Here is a 22021-nt window from a genome sequence, read left to right as displayed (position 1 = left end):
GTAACATGTTGTTATGTAAAGAAATGTCCATTAGTTTTATTTGAATTTAATTTGAATGAATCATTTGTTTATTTTAAAAACGTATGACTAACACTACTTGTTTCAACATAATTTTTAGGTCACTCTATAAAATGTTTTAACATCGATAAATAAATCATAATTATAATTATCATTAAGTGATTTTTTTTCTATAAATGATAAAATTTCACGATTGTATATGTTCAGTCAATATAAATGCGATACATACCTGTATATCAAAACTAGTTATAAGGCCTGAAACATCAGCTGATGTTTCTAAATTCATAAAAGAATACTTTTTATTGTTAAATGTTGAGTTCTGCTATAACCGGTGCTATGGGGCGTGGGAGATAGCTTGAACTTTGCAGTACTGTTACTGAACAGACCCAATCAAACCAAGCCTGCAACATTTTCAAATTTGCTGCTTTGGAAGTCTTTAGGGATTCTTTATCATTTTATTTATTTTTTTTTTTTGCAAAAATCATCTCCGGCATCTTAATTCCAAAATTAGTTTCATTTGTCCTTGGCATAACTCAAATAAAATTAAGATTTTTTAAACATTTCTATATTATTAAACAATCACAAAGTGTTTTCTGTTCTATTTGACGTCTTTTATAGTATACATTCAAAGGACATTTGCGTCTCAGCGAAATCAATTTCACTTTTCGTGGATTGCCACAAATTAATAGTTAAGAATATGACACAAATATATCTTACGGTAATTCATTGAGTGGTGTGTTGATAAATAAAATGAAAATACTTTTTTTTCAATTTAGTGGATAAACATATTTGAATAAGACTTTTTTTCACTGCAGATCTAAATGATTTGTAAATTGAACGATCACACCAGTTTTCATTTGGCACAAGAACTTAAATTACATAATAGTAGCATTTTTTTAATTAATCAATCAATTAACATAAGAAAGTAAGAATAGCAAGTTTGTAGAGTCTATAAGACATATGTTTAATTTATAGCAGTCGATTTAGGTCTCGAGGTCATTTAAAAATCAATTTAGATTAGAATAGTGTCTCGATATTTTAAATAGAAACATTGCACCGCTTTGTCAATATCATACACATTGGAAATTGAAAAGTTCATATTTATTTATTTATTTATTTATTTAGACATGCAAGTTTAATGATTTTACTTCAATACAAAAAAATGATATAACGTTTTACTCATTCCTTCTAATGACTTCTAACTTTATCGATACATCATGGTTGAAAAAAAGAGAAATATTGTTTAATCATTGTATTTATTTATTTATTTATTTAAGTCTCATTCATGTACATACACAAATAAAATTCATAAGCAAACATAAAACACAAAAAAGTACATGACCATTCAATCATTGAATTATAAGAGACTAGTAAAACATTTATAATAACACGATAAAATATCATACTAATCATAAAATTACATCCAATTATAAATAATAACTAACTACACAGTACAAAAACTATAAATTAATGGAAAGAAATATACATTTATATATTTATATGATTAAAAAAAAAAACAGTCGCTATTTTTTATTATTTCAAAGTAAGAAAAAAAAAAATAAAAATAAATAAAAAAACATACATCAAAACATAAAAAATATATATATAAAAAAAAATACAGTAGCATGTTCTATATAAAATATATTATTTACATAAGTAAGATTGACGACGTTGAAGAATATTAAAACAGGTTTTGGCACATTTTCTGACTAATGGTTGACTAGAGAACAAAAATGCAAGTTGGTTGTCTTTGCTAAAATTAATAAAAGAAGAATCGTGCAACACAGCCTTAGAGATTAATTCTGATCTAAAATCATCATATACTGGGCAGTCTAATATAACATGCTGTTCATCTTCAAGTACATTACAAAAAGGACAGTGGCGTTCATCTAATCTCAGATTCTCGTACCTACCCGTTTCGATACGAATAGGGGCTACCCACACCTAAATTTACAAAACGCTGACCTATGCCTAGGGGGTAAGATCATTTTACAGTACTCTTCTGACGTATGTTCCTGCTTAAAAGTTCTATAGGTTCTCAGCTTATTCAGACCCCTACCTGACGGGCCCACTGTACAATTAACCGAACGGATCCATTCAGCCTTAAATCCCTCCATAGTCAAAGATTCAACCTGGCGCACAAAGGAAGTTTTAGCAATGGGTGAAGACAAGTCGCAAAACATACCAAGATTTAATTCATTCCATTGCTTTTGGACACGATAAAACCAATTTTTACATTGAGGAGCACCTTTTGTCAACGACCAAAGTTCAATCCGTTTATTTAGTCTACAAGTATTTGTTTGGGAAAGGCGCACCCAAAAAATGGCCACTGATTTCCATTGCCGGACCAAAGGGGGGACCCAACCCATATCTCCTGAAACTGCTGCATTGGGCGTATATTTTCCCACCCCAAGGAAGAATCTCATAGCTCGATTATGGACAGCATTTATGCAAGAATATGACTTATGACCCCATAATTAAGGAAGCCCCATACGCAATAACAGGCCATACAACAGAGTCATACAATTTAGTAAAAACGCTATGAGGAACCCCTCCAACTAACTTACACTTGGCTATCAGTAAACCTAACGCACGGCTAGCGCTTTGTGCCACCATCCTAGCTGTAACATTGAAATCGACATGCTCATGCAAAACGATTCCCAAATATTTGTATTTATCAGCATAACTTAACGTATCATGACCACATTTAAAGACAAAATCTGATCTAGTACAGGATTCTGGGCGGAAATGAACAATGTTACTCTTGCTTGTATTTATTGACATGTCGTTTATACTACACCAATCGTGTAGACCATTTAATAAACATTGTAAGTCACGCTCGGTTTCTGCAAGTAGCACAATATCATCAGCATACAAAAGTATACATACAATTTCATCATCAATTGTTACACCAATATTAAGAGACTTTAAATACAACGCAAGATCATTGATATAAAGATTAAAAAGTAAAGGTGATAAAACACAGCCTTGACGTAAGCCACAGTGGACGTCAAACCAGTCAGTAGTGAACGAGTTAATTCTAACACATGATGCTAAAGATGAATATAAAGACTTAATGGCTCGTAACATTTTGCCACAAACACCAGTAACTTGTAATCGACTCCACAACTTAGAACGATTGATTAGGTCATAAGCTTTACGAAAATCGATAAATGCTGTAAAAGTACTTTTTTTCATTTTCTTCCTAGTATCAATTAGGTTAACAAGAGATGAAATGTGATCAGTTGTGCTTCTTTTCCTACGGAAGCCGTTCTGTTCATCAACAATAATGTTATTGGCTTCAGACCATGAACTCAATCTATCATTTAAAATGTTACAATATAACTTATACATAGAACATGTCAAGGATATACCCCTATATGATAAAGGATCCCTACCATCTGCAGTTGATGACTTTGGTATTGGATTGATTAGGCATTTGTTCCAAACAGAAGGTACTATACCTTTATCGAAACAGACATTAAATAAAGCGTGTAAAAATACAACAGTTGTGTCATTTTTTAAGACCTCAGAAGGAATCTTATCAAAACCAGTCGCCTTTTTAAGTTTAGCTTTGTCTATCGCCTTTTTAACCTCTAGTATAGATATCTGGTTATTAAATGACTCTTGTATAACATCACTCTCATTTATTTGATCATCATTAATAATCTGATCATTATTTACATTGTTAATGGTATTGTTAAATACGGAACTAAAATCATGTTTCCATTTAGATAATATATCAGAAACAGACGAAGAGGTAGTACCATTATCAAAAACTACTTGCATAGGTATATTAGTACCTTTACTATGGCCTATTCCAATTTTACCTATAGATTGCCAAAATTTGGACTGGTCAACATTACAATCATCTAAGAGCTCATTTTGCATTGTATACCAGTATAGACGTTTTGCTTTTTGCACTTCACGGTCAAAATGTCTCCGGGCTTGTACAAATTCAGATTTAAGTTTCAACTTTTCATTTCTTGCTACACATTTTAACCATTTACGTTCGGCAAAACACATAACATTCCATAGATTTGTAAGATCAGGTGACCACCAAGGTTTACCGTGCTTAAATTTCTTATGTACAGTAACACCCGATACAGTTTTGTATGGCACATCTTTATACATATTGTGTTTAATAATACTACACCATTCAGAATAAAGACCATCGATGTCACTTTGCGACTGAAGTCCTTGTTCAAGGTTTTCAATTACATTATTAACCTGGTCAATAATGTCTTGACCAGTTAAAAAATCACCAGGGACCATATTCAAATTAAATTTATCGTATGAAACATTGTCACAAGAAATGTCATCAATAAAATTTGCACTGTTACAAACAATATTCCAAGACAACAGTGAATGGTCTGGTAAACAGGTTGGGGCTAAGGAATTGATATCACAGCTACTATTAATGACATCAGATGTTAATTTGACAGAAAAATCAGTAAACTTTGACAGACTATCATGTGTAACAACACAATAATCTACCACTGAGGACCCTTTTACGGACACAGAAGTAAATTCATTTGAAGAGTTAGTTCTACCGTTAAGCATACAAAAATTTGCATTAATCAAAAAGTCAATAAACATTTCACCATAAAAATTAGTCTTATAATCTATAACATTTCGGCTAGGTATATCATCAACGCCTACAATATAATCTTCTAAATCGCCACACCGGCTGTTGAAATCTCCACAGATAAATACCAAACCTTCATTTTGAAAAGTGTAAATATCAGTTAACAGACTTTCATAAAAACGGTTAACATCAAATTGTCTTGAGGAATTTTCAGGTGGTAAATAACACACACATGGCAATAAGGTAAAATCATCATATTTATGGACCATTTTGAGCCATAAAATACCTTCACATGTATCACTTAGTATATTTATATTAAAGTTATCACAGATAGAGTTCCGTATTAGAAAACCAACTCCACCGGACCCAGTTCTCGCATTACGATGGATATGTTTACGATTATGACCGAACCATTGATACCCTGTAATATTTAAAAACTTGTTCTCAGTCAAATGTGTTTCAGCTAACTAATGGCTAAAATGTGAAAGTCATTGTTTAAATTACACGTTTCGCGTTAAATTAAATGATCACTTTCAAAATTATACTGTGACCCGAACATTCCAAAACCCGGCTTTATACTAACAACGATTGTAACCCTCTCCATGACGACGACCGCCACCGTTAACGCGCCTGTCATTTCGTTCATGTGTCCCACCGTATCTGCCATCACTTCCGTTCCCGTTGACGCGACGATTGTCACGACGGTCGATGTTGTTATCACGACGGTTAACAGGGCGGTTGTTGTCGTTATCTCGACGGCTGTCTAGACGCACTCCATCGTCACGGTTGTCACGTCGATCATTCCCTCGTGGGCTGCGGCGATCACAATCACGTTCATTCCTTTGGTTACGTGATCTCACGTCATCCTTACGAACAATACGAGACCCTCTAAGAACGAGACCATGTTGCTTCAGCGACCCAAGAATGACACGGAAGTTATTAGCCATCGTACGTTCTGCGTGTGTTTGATCATGACTAATATAAACGTCTTTAAATTGTCCAGATGATAATAAAGATGTCTTATTTGCCATAACCTTGCGTTTGTCCTCATGTGAACTGAACGTTGCAATAATTAAACCTGGTTTATTTACATTAGAAGATTTCTTTCGTTCAGCCTTCACACAAGAAACATCAGCAATTTTAAGCCCTGTACGTATCAGAGAGTTAACTTTGGACTTTGTGTTTTCATTAGGGGATTCCGAAAGGTCTTTGATCACAACATTCAAAGACAAATCAGGTTGTACTAAAACTGAATGCCCGCCACTGGAAATATTCTGAATCTTACAGTTCATTTCGGACAATTCATCAGCAAGATCCGCCTTAAGATCTTCTCTCAAAGATACAATGTCAGCTTCCACTTTTCTGCTAATTTTAGTCATCTCAGAATTCACACGTTTATCCAGAAGCTGAGCAACTTTGTTGGAGATACGCTGCTCCAGTCCTGATTCAAGTTTGTCCATTCGCTCATTCATTGCACAAAACTGCATGTTTATATCCGCGGACAATTGTGCAAATAACTGCATTAAAGATGGTTCCTCCTCGGGACAATAGCTGGAATTGGCATTTGATGACGTCATGACTGTTGACGGTATTAAAGAACGTTTCGCTTTGGTCGTAACCCGTGCTTTCTTATGGTCAGTATCGACAATACTAGGTTCAGAAGCGTTACGTTTACGCCCCTTGGTGACTGGTGTTGATACACGTGTCACGATTTGCGACGACATAATAGAGTCAACGTAATCGGCCGCTTCCCCAATATCTGTATTTGTTATACCAGGACAAGCCATAACACCGATAATGAGCGCACAAATCAAGCGTGACGAAATCACTGGCGCAGTCAATCTATACCCCCGCTATTCAATACAGGTATTAATATATAGTCAATCAGGCTTGTAATAGCCGAGAACTAGCGGATTAACGAAAATCAATCAAGTATAACAATGGCGACAGTTTATCGAAGAAATTTCACAAATAAAATATACACTCACAATTTTTTACATCCAAAATCCTTCAAATTTACTCTACTATAGAACAAACTAAACACACTATAGCACAGATAATAATCCAAATTTTGTCTAGAACAGTCATTCAAGTCCGACAATCTTGTAATATCCACAATAAATCAGTTTAAATCAGAGCACAGAAATAACGACTATCAACTTCGAAAGTCAACCAACTTGTATGTAGAAAGAGTATATGTAAAGAAAATATAATATACGTGATATAATTCATGTCATATGAAATAATTAACAATAACCATAATATTAAAATGCTTTTAAATATATTCTCCTTGTTCGCAAGAATTTAATGATCGGGAACAAGATAAAGATCAATTTTTATATATATAACAATTTCTTCATTGTTTATTCTTATTGATTCTAGTATTCAATATAACGTTTTAAGTGATGTTGAAATGGCCAATGTCAAAGAAATTTAACAAGGAAGATCATAAATACTTTACAAGATTTGCATGTTTTAATGTTGATCCAAATATTGATCTGGATTCTTGAATTTAAACTTAGCACGCCTTGCAAATCCGTAAATCATCTTAATTCTGGAAGCAAGTGCTTGTGATGTCATCAATTGTAGATTATTGTCGACGTTTCTGGACGGTGACAGATAACAAGATATAACAATTTCTACCCGTACACCGCCTGTCCTTAGCCAATCAGAATAGAAAATTTAACATCACATGAAAATGAAGGACGACAAACTACCTAAAAAGGGCCGCCTACGGGAACGTCATCCTTCATTCTTTTTATTATTTATTTTATCTATTTATTTTTTTAATTATTTATTTTTATTATTTTATTATTATTTCTTTTTTTAGGTGAGGCGGGTACCTTTTAATATAAAATTGAAGTACCGTTTTAATCTATGAAAGCCTCGGTGTGTAAGCTGCTGTAGCAATATTCGGAATATCTCTCTTAAAAGAAGGAACATTAGATGTATTGTTCAGTAAATAGTAGTCTTTTTCGCAAAGAAAAGATTTTTCGAATAACCGATTCGCCGATTCCTTCTATTCTTTTTGGAAATGCTTATGCTTGTTATATTTTCTTCAATTTATTTTGCTCGGAAATGAAATTGATGGTTCGGAATTCTTATCTGTAGGACCATAATTCACCTATCTAGTCCCTTATTTTATTCTGATATTCCAGTCCAGGAAAATTAATGTGATCAAAATTTTTATTGTCGTTTAGCAGCCATGGAATAATGTCTGTACTTTAGTGACGTCAATAGTTTATTTACACAAGTACACCAGGTGCATAATTCTTCAATCATTCGCATATCAAAAATGCTCAAGTAATCTGAAACTTTGAACTTCTATTGATAATTTTTTATAGGTACTCTTTTTTTGAGCAGCATCTACATGAAAGTAGCTAAGTATTTTATTTAGCGCACAGATCTCCTTTGTGGCTAGATACTACAAATGGTATTTTCAGGTGTTAAAAATAAAAATTAAAGGCCCTCATATAAGCTTTTGCCAAAATAAAAACGAGAAAAACCCGTTTTGGACCCAAATTATAGAAAAGAATTTGGGGAAAAATTACAATTAATATTTTGAAAAATATACATTGTATTTCCCAAAACTATCAAATTTTAACCGGGTATTTTAAATTTTAAATTTATGGAAAGAAAATATTGTTAACATCGTTCTAAAATTTATTTCATAATTGTCCATTTTATTTAAATTTTAAACTTAAGCAGATTAATACCTAGTTTTTACCATTTCAGCCCTGATTAAAATTTGTTTTACTTTTTTTGTTAAAATTAAATTTTTTTTTTAAAATAGAGCGAAATGCATTAGGGAACCCGGTTAGATTTCCAATGTTTAAAACCCCAATTTCTTTAAATATTTGGATAAAATTGAATTTTTTTTTTTCCCCCGGGGAAACTCCATCACAGTTTTTAAATCAATATTAAAATCAAAAATAAAAGGAAACAAATATACTCGGGTTTAAACTTTAAATTTTTTTAAAGGGTTGAATCCCCAGGATTCCCAATTATTAATATCAAACTGTTGAATAACAGTTAAATAAATTCCACTGGGATCGGTATCAAAGAGGGATGAATAAGTTATTTTTTTAGTTTTATTTTAGTATAATGTTGCAGAACATTATTACAAGCTTAAGATACAATTAAAAATCATTATAATTTCCCAGTATTTGTAGAATATTTCAGGCTGATATTAGAAACTAAAAACATAAACACATAAACATCCAATTTGGTTTGTTGAAAGATTTCGTACAATAAAATCTTGCAAATGAATAAACCGTGGTTCATTTTACTTTTAAGGCACATTACGCATGACCAGTAGATGACCGCTATTGATTTTAAGGTCATTATGTCAAAGGTCAATGTGTAATTTCCTTGTCCGATCAATAACATCCAAAGTAATAAGTCTAAGTGTTAAACTTAGTAGATACATTGCCAGTAATCAGTAAAAGACCCCTCAAGAACTTAAGTAGAAATAACCTGTAGTTTATATTACATGGTGGGATATTTGCGCATGGGCGGTAGATGACATCAACTGAATTTTAGGTAATAAGGTCAAATGTCACTGTCACAATGACACTTTCAGAAATTCCTAGTCCGATCAATAATTTGAAAAAAAGCCTTATTTTGTTAAACTTGGTAGAAATATAGTCAGTAGCAAGTTGATGACCCCTTTTGATTTTGAGGTCATTAGGTCAAGGTCAGTGTGACACTTCGTTGAAATCTTCATCTAACCATTAACTGGAGTTTCTTTGGTCATAGGGTTCGGGAACTTAAAAGTAATGATATGCTTGTTTTTACAAATTATTATAACACTTTAAATTACATTTATGAAATAAATAATCTTAAGTTTGTATGTACATACATGAATATATGCAACGTTGAAATTGAAATTAATGGGATGCACAAGTGGTTGATGGTCACATGTCAGTGTAACAAACATTATCGAAAATGAAAATCTTACCCTAGGAATTATAAATGAAAACAAATTTGAACAAAATCAGAAGATTTTAGATTGTTCTTTGATTTCATAAAAATATTTTAACAAATTGAAATTAAAAAAGAGAATCACTCAAAAATTATTTAAACGAACCTTTAATAATAGTAGTGTTTTTAAATAACCTATTGCAGAAAGTTAATCAATCGCCTTATTTTTCATTTTTTAAAAATATTTGCAATGATAGATAATTATTCATTGAATGTGTTGTTTTTGAGATGGTGTTAAAATAGAAAGAAACGGTCAGCATACTGACGATTTTGGTATGCCATTAGCTTGCATTGAGTATATAATTCTCTTGTGAGATAAAAATACACTGTTCGTATTCTCAGATGATAAAGAATATACAAATGTTCATATAAATGTTTTGAATCCACTGAGGCCCGAATGGCACAATACATTAAATTCATACAAAACTCCACTCTGACGGTCTGTAAAAGAATGACAAAGGAAAATGCTGATTATTAAATTGAAACAGATTTTAGTGCGATTTTGAGCTAAGTTTAAAGGGGTTTAAACGCTTTTCAATTTTAGGACATTTTACACAAAGGAAGTGATTATTCTGGAAAAACGGAGCGCGTGAATGATATAAAATATTGAAACAAGCGTATAGACCTACATCAAATGGTAAAAATTATCTCGGAAAAACATTCAGATCCCATTACATGTATGTCAATATACTTTAGTGGATTACCTATGATATATAACACACTCAAGAAAAGTGGATTACCTATGATAAATAACCCACTCAAGAAAATACATATTTATTTTCAGTTTGGAATATAAGTTTCTAAACTAACCTCGGTGTCATAATATTCCTCCTCATTCTCGTCTAGAAAAACGTAGCCTTCAAACATGATTGACAGATTCTTTAGTTTGTAGTCATGTACATAAATATTGTTTTAATACACCCTAGTCAAAATTGTTCTTTCCATGTTGCGCTTCTATATCGCTTACGTCATACATATATATGGTAACTCAACGGAGTCAATAAAGGTTCTTATATAATAATTTGTCAGATTTCTATCGAGCATGCATAATGATTATTTACATTTCCTCTTCGTTAGCAATGTGATTTCTGTAGATCCATTCATTTTAGAATTTGTTTCAAATGCCGAGACAGAAAAATCAGTCCAGATTACGGGGATTGAAAACCCCAGGATATTAAACACTTGAAATCCATTTTGAAAACATGTCAGATGTGTATACGATATTGTTTATAACTGCATCTGCACAGATATTGACAACAACGAGATTTTATGGTGTCTGTGTGCTAAACAGACCAAACTCCTCAACAAAACTCCCATTGAAAATCAACTCCATACATATTTGAACAAGTATTCTGCTTCCGAGTGCTGTCAACTACTGACAATAATCCCCCATGTTTTCAACAACGATTTTATTGATAAAAGTTTTAGTTCATCTTTGTAAAGCCAACGTCAGTTGTAAATGAAATTTTAATTTTAATCTATTATCTCAAATGAACGTTTTCAAATGGTTTTGTTATAAAGCAATGTTTAGGACCATTGTTCTGTGCCATATTTTGATTAAATGATTTAGGTGGCATAAAATTTATACCCGTAACATACAATGAGTGCAGCTTCAAAGAAGATTAATTTCAATAGATAAGCATTATAATTGTACATTTGTAATTGTATTTGCGATCGTAATAAAATAAAACCCAATACGAATTATGGCACAAGGGAATAGGTTATAGTTTTAGATCTCTTGTATTTGCTGACTTTTTATATAAATATTTTTGCAATATGATATATACGGTGTTCCGTTTGGACAGTCGTGAATTTTAATTTAGTCTGTTACCGCGATGCACGATGGTACGATGGTGAAAACGCGATGGCACGATGGTACGATGGTGAAAACACGATGGAACGATGATGAAAACGCGATGGTACGATGGTGAAATCGCGATGGCGCGATAATACGATGGTGAAAACGCGATGTTACATCGCGTTTTCACCATCGTACCATCGTGATTTCACCATCGTGCCATCGCGTTTTCACCATCGCGCCATCGTGATCTCACCATCGTACCATCGCGCTTTCACCATCGTAACATCGCGCTTTCACCATCGTAACATCGGGCTTTCACCATCGTGCCATCGCGATTTCACCATCGTGCCATCGCGATTTCACCATCGTACCATCGCGTTTTCACCATCGTACCATCGCGCTTTCACCATCGTACCATCGCGCTTTCACCATCGTAACATCGCGCTTTCACCATCGTACCATCGCACTTTCACCATCGTACCATCGTGCTTTCACCATCGTACCATCGCGTTTTCACCATCGTACCATCGCGTTTTCACCATCGTGCCATCGCGATTTCACCATCGTACCATCGCGTTTTCACCATCGTGCCATCCGCGCCATCGTACCATCGCCTTTTCGGTCAGTAATATATAGAGTACACATACAAAAAGATGTCAGATTCTGTTACGGTAGATAATAAAAACAAGTTTAGAATACTTGATATTTAATATGAGTTATAAATAATAAAACATGTTATCTTTACATTAAATTACATTTATGTCGTGATACTACGGTGTTCCGTTTGGACACGTTTGGACAATCGTGACATTTTATTTATTCTGTACCCGCGATGCACGATGGTACGATGGTGAAAAACGCGATGGCAGCGATGGTACGAAATGGTGGAAAACACGAGGTACGGATGGTGAAATCACGTGGTACGATGGTGAAATCGCGAATGGGCGCGATAGTACGATGGTGAAACGCAATGTTACATCGCGTTTTTCACCAAAATCGATCGTGATTTTTCACCATCGAACCAATCGTTTTTCACCATCGAACATGCGGCACATGAGATCCATGCGCGGTTTTTCACCATCATGATACCCAAAAAATCGTGCCATCGGCGATTTCACCATCGTACGCAATCGAAATTTTCAACCCATCGAAAACCATCGGGCCGATTTCACCATCGCCCATCGCTTTTTTAAACCATCGAAACCATGGGCTTTTTAACCCAAACCCGGGAAAAAATCGCCTTTTCCGTGAAACCCCATTTCCGGGAAAAATTTTGGGTAAAAACTTTATAAACACTGGAGAATGCATAACTATGTATTAGGGAAGGAAAAATTTAACTACCCAAAAAAGGCCCCATTTTTTAAAAATTTAAAAAAATTTTGGGGGGGCCTTAAAAGGGGAATTTTGATCCAGCAAAATCGTCTTTAAAAGGGGTTTTGTGTTTTTAAAAAATTCCAAATTATTATAAAACCCCCTTAAAGGGCCACGGGGCTAACAACCTTTCTAAAATTATTAAAAACCCCCAAAATTTTTTAAGGGGTTTTGGGGATATCAATAAATTTTAAAAATGTTTCCAAAAATTAGATGGGGTTCCAAAAACCCAATTATTTGTAAAAGGGGGTTTTAACCTTTTAAATTTTTAACTTTTTCATGTAAATAAAGGGGGGAAATTTAAAAATTTTTAATTTTTTCTGAAAGGGGTTCAAATTTCAATTTTTAAATTTGGGAAAAATGAATTTTAATTTAATGTAAAAATTTCCATTTTTTCCCAATATGTTAATAATTTTGGCAGTACCCATATTTTCCCATTTTCTTCGATTTTGAAACTTGGGGGTTTTAAATAGGGGGAAAGGGCCCCAAAAAATTCCCCATTTAAGTTAAAATATAAAAAAATAATTTCCATGAAATGGGGTGGGCCCAGCCCGTTGACCCCGGTGAATTTCCGGGGCCGGCCGTTTTCGGGGTTGGGATTCCCCGGGGCGGACATTCACTTTTCCGTTTGGATTGATATAAAAACATTTCCTTAGGGGGTTCCATTTGCCCTTTTTGGGTCTCGCTCTGCAAATTTTTCAGTTCCTTGAAAAAGGGAAAGGGGCAACTTTTACGGGAAAACTGCTTTTGGGAAACACCCCTGCCCAAGGGAAAGGGGCGGTGGGGAACTGTGCCCCTTCTTTTGGAATTAATGGGTTTAACCCCCAATTTTGGAAAGGTTAAAAAAACCTCCCACCAAAAAAACCAAACACTTTGGGGGGTTAAAACCCCAAAATTACAAAAAACCAAAACTTTAAAAAACAAACAAAATTGCCCTTTTTGGGAAAAGGGGGCCCGCCCAAGGTTTTTTTTTTTCCAAAAATTAAATTCCGGGTTTTGGGAAGGGAAGAAGAAAATTTTCCCAAATACGTTAAAGATTAGAAAAAAATTATAAAAAAAAAAAAAAAAATAAAAGGAAAAAAAAAAACTAAACCCAGAAAAGATGCATCAAGGCTCTACATATGATAGAAAAATTTCTTTTTCCGGGAACAATTAAAAATTTTTAATGCCTTAAAGTGAGAAATTTCTCACTTTAAGGCATACACATTCTAATAGTTTAGATTATGATTGAAATCTCAGATTTGCCTCTGTAATCAATAAATAACATAACAGAAACAGAATCAAAGTAACAAATCCAAAGAAATAGAATTATCGCCGAAATTTACAATTTTTGCCCAGTAATCTATATTTCTCATTTAAGTATTTCTAATAGAGAATTATCTCTTGATGCATCATTTTCTGGCTCAGTATTTTCTTTAATTTTCCTTTAATTATCATTTTGTTTTATAATTTACTTTCTAATACCTGAACGTATTGTGATTTTTCATTCTTCCATATCCAAGCAAGAATAATTGAAAACAAAACCACATGACAGCTATACCAAAAGACAATTTTATACCGTTCTAAAGATTTTGTATGTTGTAATTGAGGTTGTACACCGTGGTGGTTGTGGTGATAGTTTTCACTTCCGATCATGACAGTAAGCCACATTGAATTCACAAGACAAGTTTCAAACATCGAGAATATGTAAAATATGTACTGCAAATATTTATACATATTATATGTAATCATTAAAATATATGCATTCATTTCTTATTGAAAAATTTGACTTAGACTTTACAGAAAATAAATTTTTATTACCTCCCTTTATTTACATGAAATGTTAAATTCGGTAACATCTTTACAAATAATGCTTTTTGGAACTTATCTTAATTTGAGCATCATATTTATGGTATAAAACCTTAAAAAAATTTGTGTTATAGATATCTAGACAAGATGAATTAAGCACAGTGCATAAAGGTTTTATAATGATTGAATCTTAATACACAACACTTATTAAATAGTCTGTGCTGAGATCAAATCCCGTTTTAAGCCTCACTATATTTAAAATGTCTCGATACGTATAGCCTCTCACATAATACATAGTTATGCATTCATCCAGTGTTGATAAAGATGTACAATGCGCAGGTCCACCGGAAGGCGATGGTGAAAACGCGATGGTACGATGGTGAAATTGCGATGGTACGATGGTGAAATCGCGATGGTACGATGGTGAAAGCGCGATGGCACGATGGTGAAAACACGATAGCGCGATGGTGCGATGGTACGATGGTGAAAACGCGATGGTACGATGGTGAAATCACGATGGTACGATGGTGAAAACGCGATGTAACATCGCGTTTTCACCATCGTACTATCGCACCATCGCGATTTCACCATCGTACCATCGTGATTTCACCATTGTATCATCGTGTTTTCACCATCGTACCATCGTGCCATCGCGTTTTCACCATCGTACCATCGTGCATCGCGGGTACAGAATAAATAAAATGTCACGATTGTCCAAACGTGTCCAAACGGAACACCGTAGATATACGTACAAAAGTAAAATATGGCGGTAGATTGAATGTATTATTATAGAATGTATTTACGTAGATAACTGACACTGATCCACTATTCTATACTCTTTTTCAGAGTATGGTACGATGGTGAAAACACGATGGTACGATGGTGAAATCACGATGGTACGATGGTGAAAACGCGATGTAACATCGTGTTTTCACCATCGTACTATCGCGCCATCGCGATTTCATCATCGTATCATCGTGATTTCACCGTCGTACCATCGTGTTTTCACCATCGTACCATCGTGCCATCGCGTTTTCACCATAGTACCATCGTGCATCGCGGGTACAGAATAAATAAAATGTCACGATTGTCCAAACGTGTCCAAACGGAACACCGTAGATATACGTACAAAAGTAAAATATGGCGGTAGATTGAATGTATTATTATAGAATGTATTTACGTAGATAACTGACACTGATCCACTATTCTATACTCTTTTTCAGAGTATTCATTTCAGCCAGGAACAGATTCATATTTTATGCGATTATAATTTGTTTTATTTTGACCCATATACATCATGCATTCTTGTATGAACTTTTGTGACTTTTCATTCCCCGTTTGTATAGTGAAACCCAACAAAATATAATCTAAATAAAGAGTAGGTAATCTGTAACTAAGTACCAGTGTCACTTTTGTTATTATAATTCTATAATCAGTTTGGATATGAAATGAACAAACTTGTTGTTTCACATAAGTACAAGCAACATTTGGAATTATCACAGGAAAGACTATTTTAAGAATATTTACTTAATTGTTTCTTCATTCACAATTTACTCCCAAATATAGAACAAAGATTATAATAAAACTTTTTATCATTATAATTATTGAGTTTCTACCCATTGCCCTCAGTTGGAGGTAAAAACTGTTCTGGGACAATAACGATCAATAAGTTCAAGATATTTTACTAATGAGTGAATTATGTATTTTCAAAAATGAATTACGTCAATTGAAATTGATTCTATCATTTATATTTAGATTGCTTTCAAACCAAAAAGGCATTATTTGCAATGTGCTCAATTCACAGGGCAAAGGCCTCTAATGATGTAAAAAGCAAACTCAACAAGTGCACATTTGGTTTCAATTAAAACTCAATTAAATCTAAACCAATTAGCGTCGAAATTATTTTTATTTAGTTTATTTAGTTTCCATAAATACAATGATTCTCTAGTCAGTTTTCACAAGCCGCCGGTGTCATACAACATGCCAAAATACATCTTTTATTTATCCGGAATATTTAGCAGTCTACATTTGTTCGCATTAATCATTATATTTAATGCCTTTTGTATATACGCATCTATGGATACAAGATCGATTATTTTCGAAACAGGCTTAAATTATTATTTGTCTTTATAAAATATTTGATTTGTTTTCACTTGATTAACATGTTCAGTTAACTGAAAGATTAGATTGAAGCTGACAGACAATTTGTGTTGAAAGGGTAGAAAAATAAGACAACTGGGACAGAAAATTAACGTATACAGGACAGGACTGGTTTCGTACACTCTAATTTAACAATTAATTTGATACTACTCTTACATCCGGTAAACTTTTATCACAAGATATAACTAAATATTTTCCTCTTCACTGTAATTTGAAAACCATGTTTCCCATGTTTTCCTATTGCGCATCGCCGAGTTTGTTACATTGGGTAGTAAGCAGTAAAAAGGCTTTACAGGCGGATGATTTCCCTCATAAAAGATCAATTTCCGCGTTGCACACAATCTCACCACATTCATACAGCTCGAAATGATCTAAGTTCATGCAAGCAGTTTTATCACATCAGAAATCTACCAATTCTGAAACAGTTTAAATGTATGTATGTTATATTCCTTCATTTTACTACCCACGCCTTACAAACCAAAACAGCATTATTCATTACGAAGACGCTATTCGCTTTCATTACTAACGCTAATTTAAAGGATGTCATTTAACGAGTACTCATAGTACGATAAGCTCCAAACAATTTGTCAGAATAGTACTATGGCTTCAGTTAATAGCAAATTTCAAATTGTTTCTTTTCTTAAACGCAATATCAAAATTTTTGAATAACCTATGTAGATATTTACTATTTATAACAACAGACATCGGACATTTAAATTTCTTTTATTTCCGTCGGCGAAGGTGTAAATAAGCCAATAGCACTTAAAATGATAGGCCATTGAAAGCCATATTACATTTCAATGCTTTTCCCAAAAGACGTTTTTGTGGTAATGTTAGAATGCTTGTAAGAATTACGCTTGTCGTGAGTCTTGCTTCCGCAAACGTTTTCCCTGCTATGCAATTGTGTTTCTTTTCCTTTGCATAAGTGAAGCATAAATTCACGCTATGATATGGTCAGGGGAATAAATTTAAAGGATCGCTTCTTTCATTGTCTGGTAGAATTTCTCGTCGACACACGGCTGTATACATAATTGATTGTAATATCTACAGTTCTTTTATCATATTTTATATTATCATTATATTATATTATCTTCACAAATGATAAAAATTCATTTCAACTCTTCACGTACTTTATGTTTGTTTATTACTTCATTTTTTTTGTAAAAAATATATATAGAAATATGTTTTCCTTTACTTTTGATTGATAACAAACATGTAGTATATTACGAAAAACAATTACTATCAAATCACTGCATAAATAATGGTGAACATTTAAAATCGATAGCATTCAAACAATACCGATCTCACTTATTTCTATTTTACAGTTACTTATTATCCAACACAACAAAAAGAACAACAAAACAAACAAACAAAAACTTATACTTAATTTAACATTTACAAATAAATGATCATATAAGTACATAATTTAATTATTCAGGACAGATATGGTTTTTGTGCAGCTCCAATTAATGGAATCAATAAAACATTGCTCATACTTCCGTTCAAAGTATTTCAAAAGAGACCAAAATATTTTCTTTTAAATTTGGCATATTTTCTATTGCGCACCCGTTAATTATTGTTATATTTTTTCAAACTTCAAACGCTTTATCACATCAGGTTGATTTGTCTCATAAAATATCAATATCAGCTTTTGCACACAATCTCACAACATTGATAAAAACTCGAAATGATCTGGATTTATTTTGGACAAATGAATTTTATATTTTATCATATAACAACACATAAAATTCTAAAACCACTCAAACGTGTTCTGTATCATGCTATTAACCTCCCACACTCAACACACTGGTAATGTCATAAATCTCATTGGATCTGAAAATCACTGTCGCAATCGGAGGTTCGTTCGATGAACGCTCAAAACATCAACATTTTACAATGAATTGTAATATGTTATACTGTTCAGAATCACAAGTCTGTACTAACTTGATTGCATAGAAGTGATGGTACAAATCAATAAATTAAATAAATGCTTCATACCTTTACATGTATGCTGGTTGCTGCAAAGATACCATAAACAGTAAGATGCTGAGTTATCAAGCAAAAAAACACAAATATAGATAAAGACTAAAATATCTTATACTAGTATTTTGCTAAATACTTGAAGTATAGAATGTTTGTATTTATATATACGGAAATACTTCATTCTCTGTTGTTTTTGTTTTCATTGATTTAAAATTAATCAAACTAAATTGATTGTAGAGTATTCAATGTTCCATTAATGAAGTATCAATTGAAATTCAATATGTAATATATAATATATTTAGATTTTTAATTTGTTAATGAATATCGCGAGCGTACATTACTTGCAGACATTTATGTACTTAATGAAACACACGCGCACATACTTACACATGTACAGATATATACCATCTTAATTTTAAGTATATAGGAAATAAAAATAAAAAGTTCTTATCTTCCATTAGCTCAATTAACCGTTTGCCATCATTTAACGAAAATAAAAAGACTAAGTTTTGAGTCCTAAGGTATTGTAAGTGCAGAAATATTCGCGGGTTTATATAAGGACGGGAATGCACAGAAAATTAATATACGTATGTTCCTTAAGAAATGAACATATCAGTAAGCAAACATTTCATTTTTATTATACATGTATTTACATCTTAAACGTAAATAAATATTTTTGCTACCAACTGATTCAAAATAATGTTAATGTCAGCATCGTAATGGCTTATAATTGATAAAAGTACAACAACGGTCATATCTCACACTCTGGAGAAATTAAATAAATATCTTTACATTACTATCTAAAGCTAAAGATGAATAATTTCTATATGAAAACATTTACCCTGTATAAAAATGTCACTTACCGGTTTCCTGCACATTAAATATGAAGTTATAGTACATCATCTCTTATATTTTTCAAGTGTATCATATATAACAAGAATATTATTTGGTTTAAACGGATTCTTTTAAAAAGAACAACGCTGGTCAATAGCAATGATATATTAATTTGAATTTGGACGCAATCTTTACTGTCCTTTTTAATAAAAGTATCATTTCTTTCTCAGAAGGGTTTACAAATGTTACAGATTCCTTTTAAAGGTGTTATAATTTTTTTTTCATATTACATGCAAATAAAGCAGAAACACAAGGTTCTAGCGTATGCTTTTTAAGTTAGTCTAATATTATTTGTATTTATTCTCTCCCTCTCTTCCTTACTTAAGGGTTGTTTTTACCAAGTTTCTATGTTTGTGCGTGTGTCTATGTTCTGTTATTCGTTTGTCACTTCCATTTTAAGCCACTTATTAGTCACTTTTCTCAGAATATTATACAAAGAATATATGTTATGAAAGTTAAAATTTGTTGGAAGGGCTGTTGGTAATGTTGTTATAACGTGTTGCCCAATCCATTTGCACTATACTTATAGGAACGATTGTTTTGTATTATTCATATTTTACATGTATGACATGTATATAGTTGTAATAAATATCGTTAATCTAAATAAGTCTATCAATTAAGTAAAAAAGTTAACAAAAATAGGATATTAAATAGGTCCATTAGGTAAAACAAGATTTTTTCTTTTATTTTGAGATTACATTAATAAAATAATTGTTAAAAATTTCAAGGCATAATCAAGGTTAATTTGCAATTTGAAATACAGTTAATCTATGGGGAATTTAATTAAACTATGAATGGATTATGACTGATTGAATTTTGTTCTATTCAGAAACATGTTTTAAAACCATATCTTCCTCTTATTAAATAATTCTCATTTAAGAAAAACGTCGCTGAATTGCATTATATACTTATTCATTGTTGATTCCCCATTCGTTTTATTTTAAACCACTTCAGACACAATGTAAGTTATATCTAGTTGCTCGGTATCCCAATTTTCAACCTTCTCATTTATCTAATAATGTATTATTTGCATAAGCAACAAGAGCCAGGACTATGGTGATTATTAGTGATGAATTGAGAAGTGAACACACTATTTGGCTGGAAATATCATACCATTATTAATAATAAAGATAATTTACAAGTTATGGCATAAAGTATTATTAACTAACCATTTATAACTAGGCAGTTTTATCACATAATAATGATGTGCTTCATATAACGACAAGGACCTAAATTGAAGTAAAAATACATCATGATTCATCATGCAACAAATGTTTGGGGCATGTTTACGTTTCAACGCTGCCCACGGCTTCATTTCGTAATGTTGGTAGATGAGTGACTGTTTTGACAGTTATCAGTATACACGACAACTGAAGTGAATAATTTTGAGGTTAGTTTTTCCAATATAATCCAATTAAAAAAAATCCGTCAATTACAGCTGTCATTTCCGGCCCATGTAATTTGCCTAAATTATACCAAAATATTTTCTTTCTGTCACTGTAATTTAAAAACCATGTTTACCATGTTTGTCCAATGCGCTCCATCGAGTATGTTACATTGAAAGTAAGAAGTAAAAAGCCTTCATCATAGTCTGATTATTTGCGTGATAAAAGATCAATTTCCGCATTGCACACAATCTCACTATATTGATACAGCTCGGAATGATTGAGATTTATTTTGAACAAATAAAAGGTATTTAATCATATCAGGAATCTGACAATTCTAAAACTGTTTCAGCGTGTGTTATATCACATTAATCACTTCTCGTGTATGACAAACATGTATCACCATAAATTACCTTGGTGTTGCAAATCACTGTCGCTATGGAGGCTGGATTCAATGCATGCTCAAAACATCACAAGTTCATAAGAAATTTCTAACACAATTTCACGCTTAAAAATAACTATATACTAGTATTTAAAGTATCAAAATATAAAAAAACTGGTATAACTAGCTTTTATTTTCCATATATAGAGGAGTGTGGGTTCTCTACTGAATTTCTTGAGCGAGTTGAATAAAATTATATTTATGCTATGGCGAGTATAATATTATTTAACTGAACGAGTTCAATACATTATTTTAAAACTAAAATTATTTAATAAATAATAAATTTTCGCTATTGGTGTACAATTAATAAATAACAACTTTATTACTTATGATGACCATAAAATGACATTGCATGATAAAAATCGTTGTTCTGAATTGACATAATATATTAATGTTCAGGATTTAATTTACAATGGAGCTTTCTATGAAAAGCAATATATATCAATGATTAAGAATAGCAAAGTGGTGGGTGGTACAAATAAAAAAAATAGATATGCTGTATGCTGTATGTTGGTGGCAACAAAGATATCATAACATTTAGAAGCGAAGTCGTAACAGATTAATAAAAACATTAAATTTTGTAAAAATGAATATTTAATTTAAATTGC

At 32.5% G+C, this 22021-nt stretch overlaps 1 protein-coding gene across 1 annotated transcript in view; it reads right to left on the bottom strand.

Annotated features, from left to right (window-relative positions):
- LOC132714403 (serine/threonine-protein phosphatase 6 regulatory ankyrin repeat subunit B-like) overlaps positions 1-10957 on the bottom strand; it is a 41607-nt gene extending 30650 nt beyond the window's left edge. Inside the window, exon 1 of the mRNA XM_060697288.1 lies at positions 10400-10957. Within this exon, the coding sequence (XP_060553271.1) occupies positions 10400-10456 (57 nt within the window). The 5' untranslated portion in view covers positions 10457-10957. The remainder of the gene's footprint in view (positions 1-10399) is intronic.
- Between the last annotated feature and the right edge of the window lie 11064 nt (positions 10958-22021).

This window comes from Ruditapes philippinarum, unplaced genomic scaffold, assembly GCF_026571515.1.
Source record: "Ruditapes philippinarum isolate M1 unplaced genomic scaffold, ASM2657151v2 ctg5231_1_1_1_1, whole genome shotgun sequence".
NCBI classification, from domain to species: domain Eukaryota; kingdom Metazoa; phylum Mollusca; class Bivalvia; order Venerida; family Veneridae; genus Ruditapes; species Ruditapes philippinarum.
Note: the sequence above shows the minus strand (reverse complement) of the source record. Positions and strands in the feature narration are given on the sequence as shown.